Source organism: Antedon bifida, chromosome 8 (assembly GCF_963402885.1).
Source record: "Antedon bifida chromosome 8, ecAntBifi1.1, whole genome shotgun sequence".
Classification (NCBI taxonomy): Eukaryota; Metazoa; Echinodermata; class Crinoidea; order Comatulida; family Antedonidae; genus Antedon; species Antedon bifida.
In genome coordinates, this window is record NC_136233.1 from 5,892,437 (window position 1) to 5,917,637 (window position 25,201).

Consider the following 25,201-nt stretch of genomic DNA (forward strand, 5'->3'; position numbering starts at 1 on the left):
AGAATCCTAGGCCTAGCAAGGTTAAAACGCCTAATACTAACAGGCCTAGCTAGGCTAGACCTAGTAGTACTAGATTGGCTGAAAGGCAAAACTTCGAGAGGCAGGACAACAGGTGTCGCTGTTGTATTTCACAGTAATTTGTAAACCAGATTTTTTTTCATCCGCGAAAGTTTTTTTTTTCGTACACAAAAATGTTTAAAAAGTACTATTAAACGATCGTTTAATAGTGCGTACTATTGCACGCCATGTGACCTACAATCGTCCAATCAAATGACAGGAATTTATTTAGGTGTTATATAAATTCATATATAGTATGTTATTTTGTAGAGCAGCGTTCCGCAACCTATTTTGGGAATTTTCGCGACACGGCAAAGCGAATGTTGTTAAATGACACCCCTGGCTGGAAATGATGATAAATGGAACCTCTAGTTGGCCGGAAATGACACTCTAATAATAGCGCGCTCGCAATTGACAAAACTATCGTAGTCTACATTTTCCGCCGGTAAACACATTTTGCGTTCAATGCTAACGTCAAGGGGTTCTCCCGAACCATAACAATTTCCCCTGGCTAGAGCCTGAACAACATTGCTATGAGTGTAATTTGGGATGGACCTGTTTATATTGTTCTTTCTATTAGTCTATGTTCATTGTAAAAGTTCAAAGTTCGCAGTTTTTCAGTCAAGTTACACACTCCTTTGCAAACTACAGACAAATAGCGTCGTATAACCAGTTGGTAGGTTATTAAACCACCTCCTAAATGGTGATTCCCCACTTGTATATTAACAACGAACATAGCGTCAAAAGCGCCCATTGCCTCGTCGTCGATTCCCAATGGTGTACGCTACTCGCGGACGGACTCGCCGCACGTCACAAACGACAGTTCGGATAAGCTATGGTTTGTGATTGGTAAAATGACTTGCATTGCATCATAGCGTGAAGATGTAGTTTTCTTTTGTTGCATTCTCTTTATAACGAACTCCCACCTTTGTCAAGTTCACCCACTTTCGATTCATTTGAAATCAATTAAAGAAAATATTTATTCCACAAATTTTAGACAATTTTACCGTTTTTATCAAATCGGATGGGTCAAGTGGGTTGAGCCTGTCATATTAATATATATCCTTAGGGTATGTTCAGACTCACGGCGTCAAGGTGGCGTTATGTAAGCGGCGTACATATTGTGTCTGAAATACTAGGCCGCGGATTAGCGTTAGCTCCTAGCAGGAGAGGGTAGATGAAGTTTTGGCAAGATGCTGATGGTACGTAAAGCCGTTGGCCCATTGCTGGCTGACGTAGTCCGAGAGTTCCTAATCCGAATCATCGAGCTTCCACAAAATAAAATATATAGCTTGCCACACCTCCCCTCCCCTTTCCCCCCGCTCTGCACACATGTATATCTTTATTTTGTCTCTCTCTTATTTGAAACCCCTTTCTTTCTCTTGAGTTTTCTGTGTCTTGGGAAATAATATATAAAAGGACATATTGAGCCATGATTTAAATTAAAACTCATTTAGTGATATAAGTAACGACATCATATCACTTGCAGGCTTTCTATTGTTACATTAGTATGTAGGCATACAGCGGGTTGTTTCCTACAATAATATCATATAACGTCACAACACAGCACGAGATGTCTAATTTTAGAGCATTTTCAGGCAACGCAAATTATTTTGTTTTTTTCATTCCAAAGTGTGCAAACGCAAGCCATTTCCTATTTCACCTTCAGGAATGTTGAATATTTGATAACATCATCTAGAATTTTCTTATTTATAGACCTAAAAAAATAAACTTCACATATTAATACACGGGCCCCCGAAAACATAGGCCTACAGGTATATTAAAATGTATTGTCCACCAAAAACAAAACATTAACAAGACAAGACTATTAAACTATTACTACTGAGAACAAGAAATATTTCTTACAAAAAACTGTTTTGATGTTTAAATTTATTGTTCTTTCTCCCGTTCTTTCTTCATTAAATGATGATTTTTATTTAACAATCACTAGATGTGTAACGTATAGCATGAAAGGAATGAAGTCCTAAAAGTCCAAAACTAAACTGTACTGTACAGTTTAGAGGCGTTACTACTTAAGGCCGTGTGACCCATATACCGACCCAACATTCCTTCCAGTATAATTAATTAATATAATTTTATAATTTTCCAGCCGCCGACAAACGTAGGCCTACTCATTAATCAGACAATTCTTCATCTATACCATAGAGATATTATAATGAAGTAAATATCTCTATCACACCATTCGCCATCATTTTTAACATAGAGCCTAGAGATATTATAATATCTCTATGCATAGAGGAAGGATTGTTTTGACATTGATAAATCTATAGCCAACGACGAAAACAATGTTTATTGAACAGGTCTTACAAACTGTCTGCATATAGTCTCATGACTTAATTCTTCGGACCTGCTCAGGGGATGTGCGCATGTCCATGCCGAGTTTCCAAGTACCCATTTTTTAGTCCTAGTAGGGCCTACTATAAGCATGGAGTTTTACCTCCATGCAATAAGCATGGACCTATAAAAATGTATACTAGGTTCATGCTAATATATAAGTTTCCGCGTGATACAGTTTCCTAATGCTTCGGATTCCGTCCTCTATAACCGCTACGAGCGGTATCTGTATCTGAGCGGAAACCGGAAAAACATATATTCCATACTTTATTTAATGATGTATTGTCCCTTTGACTAATTACCCTCCCCCACCCAAAAAAGATTTCAAGTATCATAATAGTTATTAACTTTCACCAAAAATTAGTCGAAAAAAAATTCATTTAACTGAAATACAGAGGTTTTTTTATTCAAAAAATAACTTGAACTTCCAGTCAAAGTTTTCGATCAAAAACATATTTCATAATGCAACGTAGGCCTATGCATACTCATACAACTTCCTCGCGATCTATGTGAAAACACCTTCTCAACCGTGACGAGTTGTAAACAATCCTAATTAGCATCATGCATACTCGTGGTTTGAAATCTTTACTTTTGCTCGCGACGATTTTTCAGACGAAATGTAATCAAATTAATTTACCTGTTAATTACGTAAACTTGTTGTTTTGGCTCGAATTCGACTTAACGTGAATAACTTTAATATTACTTTGATATGGCCAATTTAAATTTAGAATATTTTGACCTTCATTTTTTGTGTTTCAAGGGACAATACCTCTTTAAGTACGTACCGCGTTACCGCTCGTCTGTGCAGGGAGTTATCTAATAACAACTCCCTGGTCTGTGTAAATTGGCCTTAAAGGTACGGCGTGAAAAAATGTTTTCACTTATTATAAATAGACAAAATAAACGTTTGAATTACTCTAGCAGCCAATTTGACCATTTTTTTGCTTTAAATTATAGTTTTTTCATTATCTGTCAAAGTGAATAACTATTAAAATGGGACATTAAAACCATGGCGTAAAGAATAATCTTTATACGCCAGCTTATCTTTCATTTCTTGAGTCCATGAACAAAGGAGGTTTCTCCGCGGAAACCCCTATTAAGAATGGGGTAGGGGTATGCCCTATGCTATTAAGGGGGACAATTTTTTGGTCTCGAAGGTGTACTCTTACTGTAGGCCTATTGTTGCTAGCCATCGTAATCACAAATGAATGTGTTCTTTAGAAATATAAGCCTTTAAAAAATTCCATCGTTTTCCATCTAAAAGTAATTAAGCCTAGTATAATTACATATATAACAAAGTTAGTCTATAGGCCTATGACACAAAGAATAAAGAAATAATATTAGACATAGATTTTCTCTATGATGTTTAGAACCAACAATGATTTGGTATTTATGTGTACTTTTAGATAGTTGATCATTTATAGGAGCAATATATTTTTCTTAAAGATGTATTGTCCCCCAAACACATGAAAAATAATTAAATCAGACTTTGAATATATTATTTTGCAGTTTTAATAAAGTTAATCACTTCAATAGAAAAAAAAATAATGTTTTCACTTATAAAATGACAAAATAAATGGTTAAATTCAACCAAAAATCAATTGCCTGGCAGCCAATTTGATGATTTTTTGCTTTAAATCACGTTTTTTTTCAGGTAAATACATTTTTTTTCGATCCAATTTTTGGTCAATGTGGATAATATTATGTTACATTAATATGGAATATTCAACCAAAAAATTTTGTAAGAATTATTTTTTCAGGGGGACAATACGTCTTTAAATCCGCGACAATTTATGTGAAATGATGACTCACTTATGACATCAACTGAGTGTAGCGACTGAGCGGACGAATATTGACATACAGCTAGCAGCAGACTGTCAACTTACAAGAAAGTTTTTTGTGTTGTGTTGGTCATTGTGAAACATGGCGACAAATGGATTAGAACTACGAGTACAATATTTGGATGATACCGATCCATTTGCAAGCACAATATTCCCAGAACCCACTCGGCCACCATTCTATGATTTTAATGAATACATTCCCTTGATCGACCAAATTGGAGGAATTCATAGACTGTTAAATGCACCTCACAAAGTAAGTACCTTCTAAGCCTAGTAAGCCTAAAGCTGCTAAGCTACCTGTACACTGCAGAAACCCCTGCCGCTGGTGGTGTTGTCAACAAGCCAAGCACCACCAAGCGTAACTAAGCTGCTGTCTGTGTGTCTGGGTGAGACTTGAAACTTATTGGGTGTGGGTATATATAAAATAGGCTAATTTTCCTCTTCCCAATCAGTTATGCCTCGTTCGTAGCCCAGAATGGTATTCTTATTTAACCAATCTTGCTTCAGACACTTGCAAAGATGTTGCATTTACTAAATCATATTTAATTCCAATGATTGATTATTCTCAAACTAAACTATTGTTTTCTCAGTTCCAATTCCTTCTTCATTTTGCAGGCTTGTATATTTTCAAATTATGTCCATAGGTAGTGCTAGTGGGATCCAGTCAAGTCGCCCCAAAACAAAGTCGCCCCTTTCCATTCCTCCATTTCAATGAAGTAATATGCTTTTTATAAATCATAAAAAAAAAAAATGAGTTTCGCATTTTTAAACCACAATTACGAATCTTTCTATGAAGGCTACAAGTGGATATCAGCTTATTTTTGCTTTAGTATAGTTTTAGGATAATATAATATTAAATGTACAGATGATAATATGTAGATCTTAGGCCTATCGTATAGTTAAAACAGTGTTATGTAAGACAATATTTTTTGTATTTATTAACAAGTATGTCTGTTGTTATTTTTATCATTATGGCTAAAGATACGGTACTGTATCCATACTTCTAATAACTAAAGGTACGGTAATTATAGAGGGCACTATGTATTGTAAGATAGTAGATGTTAATCAAATAGGTTATGGCAATGGTTTTCAGCAAGCCAGCTGTGTGGCTTAGTATGCTTGTGATGCGGCTATGGCTTAAGGAGTTGCAGGTTCGATTCTCAATTTAACGGGTTTTTTTTTGGTTTTTAATTTAAGAGAGATTATTTAGAGGGTTACTGTAGGTTTTTAATATTTAGGAACGAGTTTTAATATTTAGGAACGAGTTTTATAATATTCACAAGTTTTATTAGGTACGTACAAGTTTTAGGAATGCAATTTTACCGTAGCAAACAGCAGTGCTCTCTATAATTACCTACCTAGTTAGTATGGATATGGTACCGTATCTTTAGCCACGGCGTAATATTATTATGGTTATGACTATCAACGCTTTTCAAAATAAAGAAATAAAAAGAAATACTCTATATGACTATATATATATTATACAAATCCAAAGGCAAATTACTGAAAAAAATGACAATGCTGTGGGTATCAGTGGCTGGATCTCAATGGAGATACAAATAAAAAAGCGAAAAGCTAAATCAAAACGATAATGTAAACAGCCAGAAAAGTTAGCAGAGCTTTCGGGCAACACTAGCCCTTCATCAGTGCAAGACTATATATATATTATACTATATGCCAACACTCCCGTTTTGGCCGGCAGACGCCACATTTTCTCCCAGATTACAAAGATAACTGAATTTTGATGTATATGTGTGGATTTGTGCATTAAAATATAACAAAAAGGCTTACACAGCAGCAAAATTAGGATACGACCATCTGCGGTCATAATTTTCTGATTTTGTTCTTAACTGAACGGTAAATTGAAAGATCGATATCAAGTGGTTTAAAGGTTTTTAATACACATTTAAAACCTAAAGTATTTGGTTGAAAAAAGAAATTGAAATTTTGGTTTTGATATATATTATTGATAAATAATAATATAATGTGAGAAATTTGCAAGTTGAAGACATTTTATGCAATGACATGGGTGTCGGATATTAGCAAGTTTACAGTAATATCCTGCTTTGGATTACTGTACTGCTGTATGCTACTATAAAGGTAAATTTCCCAAGAAGTGATAACGTACCGTAGGATCAATACTATTGTGGTAGCCAGGGCCAATCAGAAGGGCATGAGAGTGCAAATTTGTATCCTGCAGTAGCATATTAACTAAAAAACAGAATTTACAGAATTCAAAATAAACTTAATGACTGACGTACATTATTTTCAACATAAGTGCATGTTTCCATGTTATAGACAAAGCTGTGTTGCAGTAGATAATCTTGAGTTGATCGTTAAGCTTACCTTAACCGTGGCTGTGTTTATACAACACCCTAAATTATACAACACCCTAAATTATACAACACCCTAAATTTGAACATGTCTTCAATTTTTAGCGTATTGCAACCCCACAAAAACCTTGCAGTTATACATTAAATTGTAATACCATGTTATACCGTAGTTCATAATCCTAAGTTGTATGTACTGTATACTTGCATGAATTATGAATTAATATAAGTTTATTAAGGATTTTAATAAAGGATGATTCAGTTATCGATTTTTTAAATCTGCTTTTGAAATTAGAAAAAAAATGTTTTAGAATTATGATAAAACTATTCTACAATTTGCCAAATTATGCCAACATTTGATTAGCGTTAATGTTAAGTGCTAAATCGGTCAAAATATGCAAAAAAACAACATTTTCAATCAATACTGTTACCAATGGTGTCAGGATATCTTAAAATGTAACACATTTTTTACTAACTGTCAAATTTCATACTAAATATTTTTTTCTGTCACTAAATTAAAATTTAGATCCCATTTCATCAATATCCATTACGTTGTAGAACTCCATGGCTGGAAGAGAATATTTGTGAATTGGCAGCCTGCATCGTAAAATTTAACCAGTAGTCACGAATACTGCGCAGAATGTATCGGCTGTCAGCGTATTTATTTTTAGATATGTTTTTGATCATGCGCAGAATGAGTTTCTGACTGTTGACTCGTTGCTTGTGGTGCGTAATGATATTGCGTATAGTTTTGTATTTCCGTGTAGTACCCTATTAATCTTCATTTCCGTACGTCCGTAATATTAGGCTGAATTTCCGTAGTATTGGACGTTCCGAACTTTGAAATAACAGTGTTAGTTATACCGGTAGCAGAGCAAAGTTTGCTTCTTTCTTTTAAATTTCCTGTCATTATTTTCTTTTTTCATTTATTTCTGTTTTATTTTTTAGTGTAGTTTAAGTAACACTATTGTACAGATAGTGGATAAATGAAAATTAGTTTTGGAAATTGTGATTTAAACTGCTGACTTATTTAGCATTTACCTATACAGTAATTCAAAATAATTCTATATAACGTTTTGCTTCATATTTTTTTGTCTAACTTTTTAAAATCATTAATTGATAATAATAGTTAATTTGCAAATTGATTATATTTATTACAATATATTATCATAGTGGAAGTACCCTCAATTAAATATTTATGCTGTACTGTAGTAACTTGAAATTATTTTAATATGTTAAAATGTTATTTTTACAGTCAAAAAATTATTTCAAGTATTAATAATAAACATACAAATTTAGTGCTAACATAGATTATTGTAACTGAAATCTTTTTTCCCAACAATTTATTTAAAGACCCATTCCTTACAATTTGTGACGTTTTGTTAAAATAATGCATAAATATATTACTTTAAAAACATTAAACCAGGTCATTCCTTGTCTTAAATGTATGTTTTATGGTAAATTATGATAAAACGAGTAGCTCGCGGTGAATGTCCTCTCGTTGGCCGTCTTTATGCCTAGTCTACCTAGGCTTAGTTTTGTAGACCTAGCTAGTAAACACTGGTAACGTACAAGCAGCGTACGCGAGCTATAGGCCTAGCCTGACGTTGTATAGTTACTGCATTAATTATCTTTCTGTTTTTGACAGACTCCGTTGATACAAATTGTGGGAAACCCAATATTTTCGCTGAAAAGTTAGGAGTCTTCTATTTGTTTTGGCCTCACGATCGATCGGTGGGTGAATTACAGAAGAAAAACAAAAATATCAATCCGCGTTCAATGCATGTTGGGATTTATAGCGGGCCGCTAAAATTATTAGAATCGCCTTACTTTTCAAATTTTTAACAATTTAAAGACGAAAACAGTTATCTCAATAGGACCATATAGTATTTATTTATGTAGTTTGTGACCTTAAATTAGATCTAAAAAACGTAGGGATTGGTACATAGGCCTATATAACCCTTGACCCTAACCTTTTGTAACATTTTTCAAAATGTTATTCACAAATAACAAAATGTGTATTTCAAAACAAATTCAATTGTCGACAACCTATGGAGCTACATACCTACCCTGGGTTGTGGGTCAAAGTTCAGAAATGCCATTTCTGTTCATATTTTATATTCTTTGGTCTTTTACATAACCTTTCACCCTGACCTTTTGACCTTTCATTATCATGCATATTAACCTTATTGATTATGTCAGAATCTTTATTTATTTAAATTCTTTCCTTAGTATTATTTTGTTTGTCAATTATCTTGAGACTAATTTCATCCAGCTATGTCAATTTTTCAGAGCATGTTCCTTATGGTCAGGAATCGATGTGATTATCTTTTCACGGTGTGCAATCAAACATTACGCGGTCTACGCACGATTTAACGAAATCACGTTTGTAATCATATCTTCACAAGCATTATTTTATTTATTTTATTTAGTTGACAACCAACAGCGATGAAACCGCCACCAACAGGTTGAATCTAAACATAAAATAAACTATAATAATACATTCAAATAAGCAACAAAAACATAAACAAAGATCGGAACATTATAGAGATTTAACAATTTTACCCTTAATTAATCATAATTAAATCAAATTTGGTACTCATAAATTTCAGGTCATATTTCATCATATGGAAATACAATTACCTGCATAACTTATATAATGCATGCGAACGTGCGCTTACAATTTTCAAAATTGTAAAAATTTTCGATGGAATTAGAGTACGTTTCAGGCAATTTTAAGCGTTTAAAAAATTGCCATGAGTGCGCAGATTTTTGCATGCACATGAAGCGTTAATATGCACGCTTTTTGACTGATTTCTGTTTTACAACCTTTCTTTAGTAATTTCATCATATTTTATTCACTTTTCAACTTGAAACCATGTTATACGAGCATGTTAAAAGTGACAGGCTACACACATGTAAGTTAACACAATGTTAATAAATAGGTAAATTATGCTAAATTTTAAAATTAATATACTGTAGATCATCAGAATGCTGGGGAACCCTTATTTTGCATTTCATTTTCTTAGCGGTCCCTTAACAGAGATGGTGGTCATTCAATAGGTGGTCCCTTAAGATAGGTGGTTGCTAAGGAAGGTGTTTGCTTACAAGGTACAGTATGGTCGTTTTAGCGAGGTGGGGTCGCTTACGAAGTTGCTGCGTTTTGATAGTCGGTCACTTACGAGAGGTGGATAGACTGATAGATTGAGCTAGGTAGAGAGATGCATTTGTACATGATTTAGACATAGGTTTGTAAAATGTATAATATTTTCAACATTAGCTGGTGTTGATTTTTATTTACTACATAAGCTGTTGGTTTGTTTCTACATTAGCTGAAGGTTTTACTACATTAGCAGTGGATTGTTCTACAATAACGGTTGTTTCGACATTAGCTGGTGTTTTCTACATTAGCGGTTGTAAAGCGCTCGTTTTCGTTTTTCTTCTGTGATTCACCCACCTGGGGGGCAAAAGAAATGGAAGAATTGTAACTTTTCACCAAAAATATACCAGGTTTTCTCCAATTTGTATGTACAAAAAAATAAAAGAAAATTAATGCAGCAACTAGACAACGTCGGACTAGGCCTATAGATAACGTACAATGTTCGTACTAAGCCGGCTAGGCCTAATTAGCCAAAGACCATCCACATTCAACACGAGCTACTTAGGTAGTTCATTGTTTCTATATTTTTTATCATAATTTAACATTTATGACAAGGAATGACCTGGTTAAATATTTTTAATAATAACATATAGTAATATATATGTATTATTCTTACAAAACATAAAAAATTGTAGTGAACGGGTAAAACATCATTTTTTGGTTTAAAATATTTGATAAAAATACATAGCAATCTTATTGTAACCAACATAATCAAGTGATTGAATTATGTAGTATATAACTCACTACTAAAACAACCCTAAAATATAGTCTATAGGTTGGCAAGTCTGCATTCTGTAAAACATGTTATTTTCAATATTTTTGATATTTGTTATTGTACATAGTATATTAATGATTAATTAGTTGTATTTTATATTGTTTTGTTTTAGCTTGAAGATTCTACATTGCAACTGTCTCATAATGGACTATACCTAGATTTGGAATCGTCTATTGATGAACAAAGAGATGATTTTGAAGGTTTTCAAAAGAGGTACTGTATATGTTCACTTTATAACAAGCTTTTAATTGAATTAAAATCAAATTACATTCACTACAACAATTTCCTTGAATTTGGAGGAAACCCATACACATTGATACTGTAGCTTAATTTGCACATTATATTTTGTACTAAATTTATTGATTAAACTTCAAATCCTCAATTTAAAAATTACAATTAAAATGAAGCACTTATGATAATTTGTAAATTACAATTTGAATCCCACTAGAGAAAGGTTGAGAACCCCAGTCAGATGCTTACACTGAGTAAGAACAGGTTCGTATTCCTGTGATAAATATCAGTCCAATAAATGCTTTGGCTAATTAGAACAATAAATAAGAAGTTATGTATATTTTCCTTTGCAGTGAAGGAAGGAAGAATTCTATTCTGCTGCGGACACAGCTGTCTGTTAGAGTTCATGCTTGTATAGGTGAGATTTTATTTTGATACCAATTTTATAAACTGTTAAAACTGTGTTTTCAGTTGACAGTTTTAAATTCAAATTTACTAAAATTAGTTTATTCAAAATTAAATGGGCAAATTAATTAATTTATTAAGTTTAAATAACGAACTCCAAATTGATAATCTTTTTGATCTGTTGACCTGAAAGTAACTAGTTATCTGCACTAATAGTGGATAACTCTTTGTAATTGTATGAAATCATCTTCATCTAACCCCTTGTTATTGTCAGGATTTTTTTTTCGTGCACAAAATTCTTCAAATTTTCATTAATGTAATTATTTAGATAATTATCTTGTAAGATTGCTATATTTATTTTACATTTTGATGATGCCATCATGTTAAAAATTTGAACAAAAGATGGGTCTCGTAATTTCATCTATTCTACACTGTTAACATTCCGTAAATACTGTAATGATTTATAAAAATAAGTACAATTCAGCAGTGTAAACATATTTAATTCATGTAATAGGATGGCATAATAATTGTCTGCATTCATATTTTAACGTATGTGCATGTTGCGTTTGCGCGGATAACCCAAACTCTTCAAAGTAACAAGGTCAAATCTAGTTTTCTGTATTCTTCTTTCCTTCTGGCCTTGTCTCATGTATCTCTAAAACGTGTAAACATAACATGTCATAACTTTGTCAACGTATGTGCATTTACATGAAGTTGTGCACCTCCTATTTTTGAATGACGCCAGAGTTGCGTAACATGGTTTGACCGCGATTTTATGAATTCCAATGATTGATCATAGACTAAAAAGCAAACGTTATTTTTTATTGACACTTTGTGAAAATTTAAGTTCATATTAAGGGTAAACTTTCTGTGGATTAAAAATGGCATGTTTAAACAACATTTTCTTCTGGTCATAATGGCATAATCTTGTTCTGTACACAATATTTGATAACGTGCATGTGAAGTTTGCTGTGCGCATACCTAACTCGTCAAATCTAGTTATGATTATATTAGTTTTTAAACAAAATAATTTGATTTGATATTAATACCACAAATACTTTTTCATAATAAACAAAACCTATTCTATGATAGCAAAATGAGTAATAGCAAAGTTTACAGTACTTCCTATTAATTATTCATTTCCTTTCTTTATGTCTTCCTTTTTCACATAAAATTTGTAATTTTGTATTTTTCATGTTGTTTGCAGTTCTTGTTTTTTTTAAGGTTCTTACTGTACCTCAATCATTGTTTACAATAATAACATAATTCCATAATCCTTATTGTAATTTTAGTAGACAGCATTTAAAACCATAAAACAAGTTTTGGTCTGGTTCACAATAAACATTCACTAAACTTTAGACACCAGAAAATATTGATTGATTGAATTGACATTAAATAGTATAACTTTTAATTCATGTCCCTGTGATATGTTGTAGGGATAGACAATATTGTTTTGCACTTTGACATGTACAGTAGTAAACCAAGACATGTTATTGACTAGACCAGCGTTCCGCAACCTTTTTTGAGCATGACCCCATGATCCTATTTTGGGAATTTTCGCGACCCAACATTGGGTATGGTGGGACCTGTGGCAAATCAGATTTTGGTAAATGACACCCCTAGATGGCTGGAAATTGTACTCCTGCACGTAAAATCTTGATAAATGGCACCTCTAGTTGGCCAGAAATGACACGCTAATAATAGCGCGTTCGCAATTGGCAAAACAATCGTAGCCTACTTTTTCCGCCGGTAAACACATTTGCATTAATGTTAACGTCAAGGGGTTCTCCTGAACCATAAAGATTGCCCCTGGCTAGGGCCCAAACAACGCTATGAGTGTAATTTGGGATGGACCCGTTTATATTGTTCTTTCTATTATTCTAATGTTTTTCAGTCAAGTTACACACTCCTTTGCAAACTACAGAAAAATAGCGTCATAGAACCAGTTGGTAGGTTATTAAATCCACCTCCTAAATGGGGATTCCCTACTTGTATATTAACAATGAACTATGCGACAAAAGCATCCATTGCCCCGTTGTCGATTCCCAATTGTGTGTATGCTACGAACTCGCTGCGCGTCAACAAAGGGAAAAACTGTAGATGTAAAATGTAATCAGTGTTGTAGATTCTATGTGCAAAGTACAGTGCCAGTTGTACGTTCTTAAGTCGTGACGCGTCAATTCAAGTCAAATGGCGTCAGTACAAGTTAAATCACGTCATTTTAAGTAAAATTGCGTCAACTTACTATTCGTTTAATCATTTTTTTACCATTAGACGAAAACTACTCAGTAGTTACGTCAGATATTTTTATTTATAAACATATCTGGATTATTTATATGATTAAATGAATAATAGTATAAACCATGCGAAGATCACAATTAATAATTTTACATAATAATTCAACTAAAATGTTTGGATAGACTTTATTATTTTTATATATAAATATACAGTACAGTATACATAATATTAAATAGTTATTTATTTACTTATCTCGATACATTATGTTTTTTTTTCTTTGAATGTCACAATCAATGTAATAAAAAACAAAATGTATTGAATTACAGTTTATAAAGAAATAAATGCTAATAAATAAATAATACTAACTAATAGGTAATAATGTTAAATTAAACGAAACAGCATGAAACATAAACTATCTTTATATAGTATGTTTTGAAACATTTAGTTTTTTCTTGCATTGGCCGACTTCATACAGAGGCAGATTAGTTACCATTTGGTATAAATAAAGACTAGCCATTTGACATTTACAGTATTTATGTTATACTGTACCATATTTGGTACACTATAGTAACAGTTATTTATATATAGTAATAGTTATTTATAAGTTGATGTCTGTAATCTCAAACAACCTTTACTGTTTACAATCAAAATATTAAAGAAAATGAAATAATGGTATCTGGAGAAAGTCTACAATGTCTTGTATTTAAGTAGAGGTGCACAGAACATGAATATCTCTGGAGCATTGGACATTGATGGATCAATTCATGTGCTCCTGTATAAATAAGGTATTATGAATTATTATTATATGGTTGGTCATGGAAGCCATACAGTTAACTGGTTATGATGAAGTCTTTGAAATTAGGCATGTAAAGATAAATGTAAAAAGATTCCACAAAAATGATTATAATTTTAATAGTACACTTTGATTAAGAATATATATTTTAATGAATGTTAAATGTAGTTTATTTGCTTACATATTTACTTGAAACCATCTTACACTTTTCGCTTCGAGGACAGTCGATACTTTAGAAAGATAAACCATACTGATACTCCTTAGTTAGTTGTCTCATTCCCATTCCTAATACCGTACTGGAAAAAACAAGTTCCATTGTTTAACTACAAACAATTATACTTTTTTTGATTTTCATATTTCATTTTTAGGAATATCTAATATCTAACCAATTTCAGTGTAAGTAGGTTTTTTTTTCGTGCCGCGGCTTTAGCCAGCAATGTCCCAAGAGGACGTGAAGTCATGTTGTCTCTAGAGGGTATTCAGTTGCATGCCTACAGGTTAAGGTCATACACACACAGCACATTAAAGTTCAAAATTGACCATTTTTAAATGCCATTTTTTAATTAGTAGACTTTATTGGCAAATAATACATTGTTGGAAAGGTACACATGTCTTTCAAATGCTGTTGAAAATTAGCAGAAATATCAATTATTCAATGAAATACAACCAGATTACTAACACCCAGGCCTCGAATTTGGAGATTTTAGGGGCAAGGCCATTTGGTTTGGTTGATTTGAGGGGCACCAAGGCCAAATAGGAGGGCACCAATGCCATTTGTTTTAAATCGAAGGGGCACCAAGGCCAAAATTAAAAAATATTTTAATAACTAGGCCAAAATTAAAAAATAGCTTGCTTCCGGTTGAGCGCCTGGGTGGAAATTTAAAAAAAAAAAAAAAATTGTACCCGCAAAAATTTTTGGGGGAATTTCCCCTATTCATCAGATTGTGGCTGGATTATTGAGGTGGGTCCGATAAAATATAAATATAATATAACGATCTTCGGATTGAGGTACCGGTTTAACTTTAGTACTAAAAGTGGACACCCCTAATTTTACACGTATAATGGGCTACACTATGCAGGAACGCACATGGTATTTTCTTATCAGAGGGTGCGTGTACGTCAAAAGGAATTGTTTTTCCAACGATCCGATCCTTCGTACTTACACGACGTCGTGTGAAATTTCTTATCAGAGGGTGCGTGTGCGTCAAATGGAATTGTATTCCCAATGTATTGAATTGCGTGTGTTTGATCGGATCGGCGGCTGGAGGATAGGCTAGGCTAGGAGGCGTGTAATTTTTTTCAACGAAGGCGGCTAGCTCGATTATTGAGGCGGGTGTGGTGCGACTTTAATACTTTCAGTGACCTCCGATGGGCCTCCGATTGAGGAACGTTTTTAGCGTTATTATTATTTTAATACTGTATTTTAATGTACTATCTATACCATGATTTACCACGCACGGCGGCCGGGACGATATTGTTTTGGTTACACAAATATGTTTGATGTTTTGTCTAAATGCGTTTAGGGAAATCCCCTTGCAACGAAGACAGGCGATAGTTTTGCGTCTCGTCCAATATTTTTGACATTATTTTCTATCTACTTCAGTGGTTTTTATTGTGGTAAAACTCGGGAAGGGCACTCACGGCCAACGCAAAAAAAAGGGCAGGCCAGTAGTGGCCGTGGGTGCTATTCATTTTCGAAGACAGGCGATAGTTTTGCGTCTCGTCCAATATTTTTGACATTATTTTCTATCTACTTCAGTGGTTTTTATTGTGGTAAAACTCGGGAAGGGCACTCACGGCCAACGCAAAAAAGGGCAGGCCAGTAGTGGCCGTGGGTGCTATTCATTTTCGAGGGCATTGAGGCCAACTGGGAGGGCACCGGCGGCACTGGCCGCGGTGGCCGTGGTAAAATTCGAGGCCTGAACACCCACCAAAATGGGCATGATGTGATTTATAATTAAATTGCTATAATGTTAGATTTTGTGTATTTTTGCGATTAACCAACATATTTTTATTTTGTTACATGGTAACAAAAACATATTTTCTATAAATTATTAATATATCTGAAGAAAGAACAATGATTAATTTTAAAATGTTGAGCAGCGTTTTTTGTAAGAAATATTTCTTGTTTATGATTCACTTACCAGTTGATACTTCTACAAAATGAAACCATAATCCATGTTGTCTGTTGTCATTCCTACTATTGTATTCTCTTCTGTAGGCCTATAATATAATGGGAAAATACAAGTTGCATTATTATTAGTGATAATTAAAAACAATTAATATAGGCTTCTACTTGAAATTCCTTTTATTTCCTTGGTGTTTTTACATATACAAAACTTTGCGTGTGTTCCGTAATCGACGCCATGTTGTTATTGTGTACAGGCTTTTTTATCAAATCGTAAATATATGTCGCACTAAACTTTGGATAAAACTATATTTAAATCAATTTTTTTTAAAAATATATTTTTTATATTGATTATTTGAAGATTTTATGTTCAACTGAGTAATAATTTGATGAATCAATAACATTTTGAAAAGGTCATGGGTCAACACAAGTAAAAAGAAATTTAAAGTAACTAACTAAAGGTTTGGTTAGAAATTGATTGATTAATTCCTGATACATGAAAGCTGACAATTGGTTTTAGATAGGATTGATATGCTGAATTCACAAAATGGCCTTTAATGATGAAAAAAGCTTGTGACCAGTTTTTATTATCATTGGAAAGATATTTGTGAAAATTTAAAAATGATTGAGATTGACTCATAATTATTGGTGTTATGCATCAGAAACAGACCAAAGATGATAATGTTTCTTATACCTCTTTTATACCACCGAGCTTAGAACAAACCTGTGTCATGTACGGATAGATTTCCCTTTCACACTTAATTCATTAACCCAGGAATGACACGGGTTGCATGTATTTACAAAAAGGGGTACCAGTCACTACTTTATGATCACAAAACCATAACTCTGTAGGTCTATATCTAGTATCTGTCTACTGAGACCACAAGTGGCTGTGTTTTTACTTCCCTAGGAGATATAATCAAATTCTTATTTGGGTTAACTTTAATCTCAGCTTGATAATAATTTAAAAGTCACAATAGAATTCCAGTCTATGTGAAATGTACTTATTAGGTTATATGCATTATCATGCATATAACCTTATTGATTCTGTCAGAATCTTTATTTACTTATTCTGTCTATTTTGTCTGTCAATTATCTTGAGATCAATTTCACGACTTATTGAAATCACGTTTGTAATCATATCGTCACAAGCATATATTATAAACCAATTTGGTACTCACAAATTTCAGGTCATATTTCATCATATGACAATACATTGCGTAGCGCATAACGCATGTTTCAGGCAATTTTAAGCATTTAAAAATTGCCATGAGTGTGCATAATTTTGCGTTAAAAGGTAATGCGCACTCTTTTTGCCTGATTTCTGTTTTACAACCTTTCTTTAGAAATTTCATCATATTTTATTCACTTTTCAACTTGAAACCACGTTACACGAGCATGTTAAAAGTGACAGGCTACACACATGTAAGTTAACAAAATGGTGAAAATATGCTACATTTTAAAATTAATATAGATCGTCGAAATGCTCGGGAAACCCTATTCATTTAATTTTCTTAAAGTGTATGTATCATGTATGATTTATTATGAAATTAAGAGAAAAAAAGTTGATTACGTCATCAATAATGGCATATTAAATTAAAAATTAATTTCCACAATGAAACAAACTATGACATTTTCTTGGACCGAAATAACAAACTTTAAACATTAACCTTCTTATTTACAATGTTCATATTGAAGTTAAAAGTATATACTTTGACACTGGTGCATAATTTGTTTTAATTTTTAATGATGTAATAATAGTAAAAAATTATGATTCATTGCGGTATGTAATAATCTATAGCTGCATAGATTGCACTGCATAGATTGCACTGCATAGTAAATACACGAAAGAGGAATCTTTCTTCAACAGTTGTGTATGGCTCGGTGGTCTGTGCTCGCGTCTATATAGCATTCAAGGTACCGAGATCGAGTCTCACCTTGGGAGACGAAACAAAATAAGATTTACTTTTATATCCGTATTGTTTGTTCAATTTTATTTCTTTGTGTATAGATTATTAAAATTATATAAGATTATAATTTATAATAAAACAGTAAAAAAAAAACTTGTGTCTTTATTATTATGTAACAAGGGTGGTTTATGACATACGCGGAGGGATATTCGAACGGAATGGCTATTGTATTTGCGGTAGCAAGATCCTATCTTCATATATTATAAATAATTAAAGATTCTGACAAAATCAATCAAACAACATATATTTTAAAAATCTTTATTTAAATCAATGTATATAACCTATAATTCATCATAGTGACGAATTAAATCTAGTTAGTTAGTACAATATTTCCATATTCCATAAAATAAGCAATCTGTACCTTGAAATGTCCCCCTTAGCTGGTGGGGCGAATCCCCTGGAAGCATCAGCGTTTTAGCGTAACCCGAGGCCGTTTTAATCAGATTTAGGGGAAGCAAGTTTTGTCATTTTTTTATGGTAAATAATCAATTATTTCATTTGGATTTTGGATGGTGATCCACCAAGGTCGCTTTTCGAAGAACTGTTCCGAAATATGTTAAAAATGAAGGGAAAGTAAATAAATATGCCTATTTATCATAGTTATGTAATAAGCATATACATAGTGAAAAGTCTTATTTTTGTGACCATTATCATATATTTATATTACTTTATGTTTTAAGAGAAAATCGTGTAAAATCGGGTACAAAAGTCGGGGAAATCAGTCCCTGGTCCATGTACACGTGATGAGCGTGTTATAGATACACATCCATGCAGTGAGTACCATTTTAGGAATTTTCTTTTCTCATGACGTATGATGAGAGGACATTGAAAAGAGAAGAACAAAAGTGTAAAATAATATCCAACTAATTTATTTTCAAACCGTTTTCTCAAAGAGAAAGTCTACATTTTGGGAATTTTGCCTTAAATCTTTCAACCACGCTCGTCAAGTTTGCTTCCTTGGTCACGATGTATTCCAAGTGTCATGAGGCTGTCCAAATGAGCATTTGTCATTGTTGAACATAAATAAAATTTTTTATTAGTCTCATTGAACTAAAATTGTGTTCGCATTCGGCTGATGAAACAGGCAAAGCGCACGCCAGTAAACTGATACGCTCCAACTCAAAAAAAGCTTCCATCAAATCTTCTAGATATGTGTGTAGCTGGAGAAGAGATCGAGTTTGTTGTTGTTGATTTACGTCCCAATAGATGTTTGAACGTAACTAATTCACTTTTAAGAACATCGGTATCTGCTCTAAAAAGCTGAGCAATTTCCATAAGTGGGCTGGTTCAAGAAATGTATTAGATGTTAAACACAACGATGAGATGTTTTTTCACTAAACCTTCTGTTAAGTTCACTATCTATTTTATCAATGACTTCGAACACATTATGTGGACGAAAACATCAAATCCATCAGTAGCACTCCGTTCAATATTACTTTCAACATAGTATGCACGCAGAGCAGTCGGTGGTGCAATTGTTTCTGCGGCGTCCCAGAATTCCTGACAGCTTTCTCTTATCCGACAGTTATTTATTTCATATTTAGGCGTACCAATGAGGTCAACAGCATGTGTCAAGTCATTTGATGGTGTTTGAAGAACATCAGATGCAAACTTAGCTTTCGATAAAATGTGCCTTAGTTCAGACAGGTATCGTAAGAATCGACGATCTCTCTGTAGCAAATTACTGGTTACTTTAGTAATACAACTGGAATTACTGTTGTTATCGATAACATCATTAAGAACCTCGATTGCTATTTCCATTCGGTTCCAAAGCGTGTTAAACTGCTTCGCCTGACATGACCAGCATGTTTCTGACACTCAAGCAAATGTCTTGCGTCTTTTGCCACCTAACATGGAACTAAGGAATAAGTGAAGCTGCTTGAATAACGCTACTATGTCAGAAATGCACTTAACCCATTTTGAGATGTCAACAATCTGTGGCAGAAGCAATGGGCATAATAGGCCATATCCGCTCATGTTTTCTATGGTAGTTTACGCTGAACTCCATTTAAATGTCCAGAAACAACAGAGTCACCGTCGTAGCTCTGTCCGATACAATTTTTCATATTGGCTTCAACTGATATCAGTTTATCAATGATAGTGTCTGATAACCCATCAGCATCTAGGCTTTGTGCTTCAGCGACACCAACAAACTCTTCATATATTGCATTTTTGAAACAATATCGAACAGCGACAACCACTTGCTCTTTCTTGGATTTATCCTTTGATTCATCAGAGAGGACGGAGAACAAGCAGGCTTTGTGTAGCTCATTCTTTATTTGTTCAAGAATCATGTCCTTCATTATTTCTAAAAGGGCGTTCTGAATACTGTTATGAGTATACTTGGCAATTATGTCATCATGTTTTGCAAGTAATGATAGAATAGCAAGGAAGTTTCCACACGAAGGACCGAAGTTAGTGGGATTTTAAAGCATTTCTAATTATACCAATCAGTTCCACAGTTTTGGACAATTTTTGGGTAGGAAACACACAGATCTGTAAGTGCAGTTTTCCTTGCTCATAATTTTTGGTATCAATGTATAAAGCAATGTCTCTTTATTTTGTAAGTTGATTGTAATTAGATAATTAATGACGTCACATAAGGACATAAGGTTATGTTTTTTTATTTTCCCCAAAAAACATGAAAAATGAAGATCAATTACATCAGACTTTGAATGTGTTATTTTGTAGTTTTAATTAAGTTAATCAATTGCGTAGAAAAAAACGAAGAAAAAATTATGTTTTCACTAAAATGACAAAATAAATGGTTAACTTCAACCAAAAATCCATTGGCTGGCAGCCAATTTGACTATTTTTAGCTTTAAATTACAGTTTTTTCAGTTAAATGATTTTTGGTCAATGTGGATAACTATTATATGATATTAAAATGGCATAATCAACAAAATAATATTTTAAAAAACCCAATTTTTTCAGGGGGACAAAAATATAATTTTATTTACTACATAAGCTGTTGGAGTTTTTACATTAGCAGTGGATTGTTCTACAGTACCTTAACGGTTGTTTCGACCTTACCTGGCGGTACACGACAGAATGAATAAATGAAAGTTCATTTTAGAACAGTAGGTGTGTTATTAAGTAACTAGTGTTTTGTATTCTTTAAATTAATTCATTTCTCTTCATACTTTATTACTAAATAAGTATGAAGAGGATATTAGTAAGTTACATAGCAAATTACATAGTTCTTCAGAAAAAGTATGCCCCACATCATCATAACACAACATCATTGACATGTGCCCTCTATAAATGGACAATGCTTGGAAATATACCGTGAATCAGAATGGCATGTATTTTTTTTATGCAGTAGAAACATATTCTAATGATGAAAAATAGGTCTGCTGCCATCTATTTGATCTATTTGGAGAAAATGCATTATAACACCCTTTTCTCAAATTGTTTGCTATTAATAATCCCGCCAAAAGTAAACTTTAAATTACGCATGCATTCAAACAATTAAAATGGACAAAATTCATTTATTTTTGTTTAACAATTTGGTAAAAGTCAAAATATTTTTTTAGTCAATTCAGTTTATCTATAGCCAATTTTTTTTATTTAGCCAAATGAAATGAAATTGATGTAGAAATATAATGGTAAAAACATTTTAAGCAATTTATCCATGTCAAAACTCAATTATATACTTGTATAAGCATGCACACTGTCATGTGTGTCACCACTGTTTTATCGCGGTGCCTATATGCTTATACACTGTGTTTTGCTTAGCATCTTTTTTTCCGTGTGTTTTTAGGCCAGTACTTTATTCATTTATCAAGTAGTCCCTGTTATAACAGTAAACATGGGTGTCATAAACTATTGTAAGGTTCATTTTACATAGAGCTGACTAAATAACAGGGCTAATTACCAATATGTTTTTGAATAATTGACTAGTAATATGATTATCAGTAATATATATAGCATCTGATGTTAATGAGTCAAAGGGGGTCCTAGCAAGCATTGGCCTGTGGAATGTTATCATAGTTAGGCTAGGTGATTGTGTCCTGAGTCATAAATATTGTGAATAATTGTGTAGGCAATATCTAATCAACATGGAAGAACAGAATTTCATTTATAGATCATTAATGAGTATGACATTCTTTAAAATGTTGTTGTCTTCATTTAGCTTTTCTTCGTCTTTGGAGGTATCGTTGTTCTGTTAAATTTGTCTCAGTTGAATTAATCGCCATTTCTATTTCTAGATTTCTCTAGTAAAAAATATGAAATATTGAGATTTATAGAGTATTGTTTTTTGGATAGCAATTATTTTTTAAGGATTAAAGTTATTGCTATGATGGCTGATGTTTGTGGTAAGTAAATTTGTAACATTTGTAAAAATATAAAAATACAAAATATTTACTGTTAAAACTTTTAAAATTGTACGTAGAGATTGCTTCTTCTGTACAAATGTGTGCAATCTTGCATTTTCTGCAGACGAAATTTCTACTTATTACCATACCTTTACTAAGTTAGTGCTGATAATCATTGAGATTGTCATGTCTGTTTTTTTTTCTTAACCAACCTTCAATTTTGAAAATTTGTTCTGTTAACGTTACATAGTTACCAACTGTCTCACATCCTGCGAGACAGTCCATTGTTTCAAAGTGATTTTTAATGAAAGACATTTTGCACAGACACATGCATGAACACACATTTGTCACACATAATTGGGACAATTAAAAAGTACAAATGTTTTATTCAATTATTAATAAAATCAATGACTCTCAGATCAGGTGACAAAAGGCCGAGTAGCAACAGGCGGGGTGGCAACGGGCTGGAACCCCAGATTCATAATCGCTCTATATCCTCAAGATTACCCAAGTTTCAGCTTGATCAAAGCAATTTTAAAATTTGACATTTGATATCATAATTATCATAACAATACATCGTATGTACGATGACCTATGATTTACCTACGCGAAGGCAGCTACGAAAGGTTACGCATAGAAGCAGTCATTTCTTTCAATAGAATGCAACATTGTTTGTGTTTACAGACAGTATGCGATGAAAGCAACAAAACAGCTATCTCTATCAGTATAGGCGCGTGTACTGGAAAATGCTTGTAGGCCTCCTGTATTTTGCATACTCAATACTTCCTGACAATTATTTGATTAAGAATTTAATTTCAATCACTCGCGAAATTTGCGAAAGTTTAATGCTCGCCTTTTTTGTTCAATAAACAATGTGTTTTTGTTTCGGCTGTAAATTTATCATTGAATAATTGTCAAAACAATCCTTCCTCTACGGTAAATATTTTTGCCGAATGGTATGTATAGATGAAGAATATTTGTGAGTATGTTTGTTGGCGGCTGGGAAAGTCGAAATTGTGTTTACTGGAACGTGGGTCACTACCACAGTGGAGTAATGCCCCTAGCCAGGAATATGTACAAAATTATAAGTTTAGTGTAGGATTATATTTTTGTTCTGTACAATAGGCCACAAACTTCATTTCAGATTAGATATATGTTTACTAATGTTGTCTAATGATAATAAATCATTATTTCTTAAATTATTAAATAGAATATCAATAAAAAAAATTTTTGAAAAAAATAATTGAATGAAGAAAGAAAAATAATTAAAACCATCAAAAAGTCGAGCAGCATTTTTTTTGTATGAAATATCCTTGTTTTAATTTTTGAGTGGGTGTACTTACAAGGTCAATCGACAGTTGCAGGATCATAATACTACTAATAAGCTTCTATGCACATTTAAACAGTTAACCTGATTGGCTAGAAGTAAGATTTAAAATGTTTATATATTATAAGTATGTCATTGATATCAATTTATGTACAGTATTTTCTTGAAGCTATGATCATTTGATTGAGGTTGTAATTTGAAGGAGACTGAGGAGTTTATGCAGAAAAAGGATTCAATAGCTTCTGATAAGCATGCCATGAGGCAATAATGTTATAAAAAGGTTATGGTATTGTAGTAATAATATTGGTGATATTTCATAAATTATATTGATGTTGAGCATACATAGTAATCAAGATTGCAAACTGTCTCAAATGCATCCAAAGTAAGTCTGTATACTCTGTAGCAATGTGACAAAAATGCTATATTTATTAGGTTTATAGTTTACCACTGTTGCTTTTAATAGTAATCTAATCATCTGAAACATACACAAAGATAAAAACTTTATGTGAACAAGCAGAACCTCAAACAACTAATGTACAGTTCTATATAATTTAACTTTTAAGAATTGTAATGGGAATGTAGCACAAAAGATTGCCTGAAAAATCTAGCAACAAATACTGGATATTTCGATTACCATATTTTAATAAATGCCCCGCTTTGAATAAACGCCTCCCCCGAATAAACACCCAGCCAGCTATATTATCTACACATTTCTATTTGTAGTAGATTGTAGTGTATTGATTGACATTATCTACATTTTTTAACTGTATTTTTCACTTCTGATATTAAATTGTGTTGTATTTTTTCCTATCTAGGGGGTATTTATTTAATTATGTTACCATATTACACCCAAAAAAAAATAAACGCATGCCCTCCCCCTCTAATTTGCTGTTCAACTTTGCCTAAGCCATTCATGTTACAGATTATCTTTTTGCATGTTCAGTAAAGTAGCAAGGAATGTGAACTGTTTGTGTAGGATGCTTTTAAACTTGTCAGGAGTATGGTCTTGGTTTACTGACAGGAATGCTATTAAATTCTTTGTTAAATTGTAATGTTTAAACATAAATTGAAAATTGTATACATGGTCACGGCTAGTATATTGCATTGCACCAAATTTAAGAAAAGTTTAGCCTGGTTTCTTTCTTAAAACCATGTGGGGAATCGTGGCTGGTGCTGCATATAAACCGCAGAGTGATGTAATGATTGATAGTATTTGTACCATGCTTTACTCTCATTGCAACGTCCTTCCAATGGGATGTGAAGCTGCTTGTC

At 32.9% G+C, this 25,201-nt stretch overlaps 1 protein-coding gene across 5 annotated transcripts in view; it reads left to right on the plus strand.

Moving 5' to 3' along the window:
- Positions 1–4,302: 4,302 nt before the first annotated feature.
- The window catches only part of LOC144850797 (uncharacterized), a 105,650-nt gene continuing 84,751 nt past the window's right edge, over positions 4,303–25,201 (plus strand). For all 5 annotated transcript variants that reach the window (XM_078708237.1, XM_078708238.1, XM_078708239.1 and 2 more), the window contains exons 1-3: positions 4,303–4,506; positions 10,631–10,731; positions 11,103–11,167. In XM_078708237.1, coding sequence (XP_078564363.1) covers positions 4,336–4,506; positions 10,631–10,731; positions 11,103–11,167 — 337 coding nt within the window. In that variant the 5' untranslated portion in view covers positions 4,303–4,335. The remainder of the gene's footprint in view (positions 4,507–10,630; positions 10,732–11,102; positions 11,168–25,201) is intronic.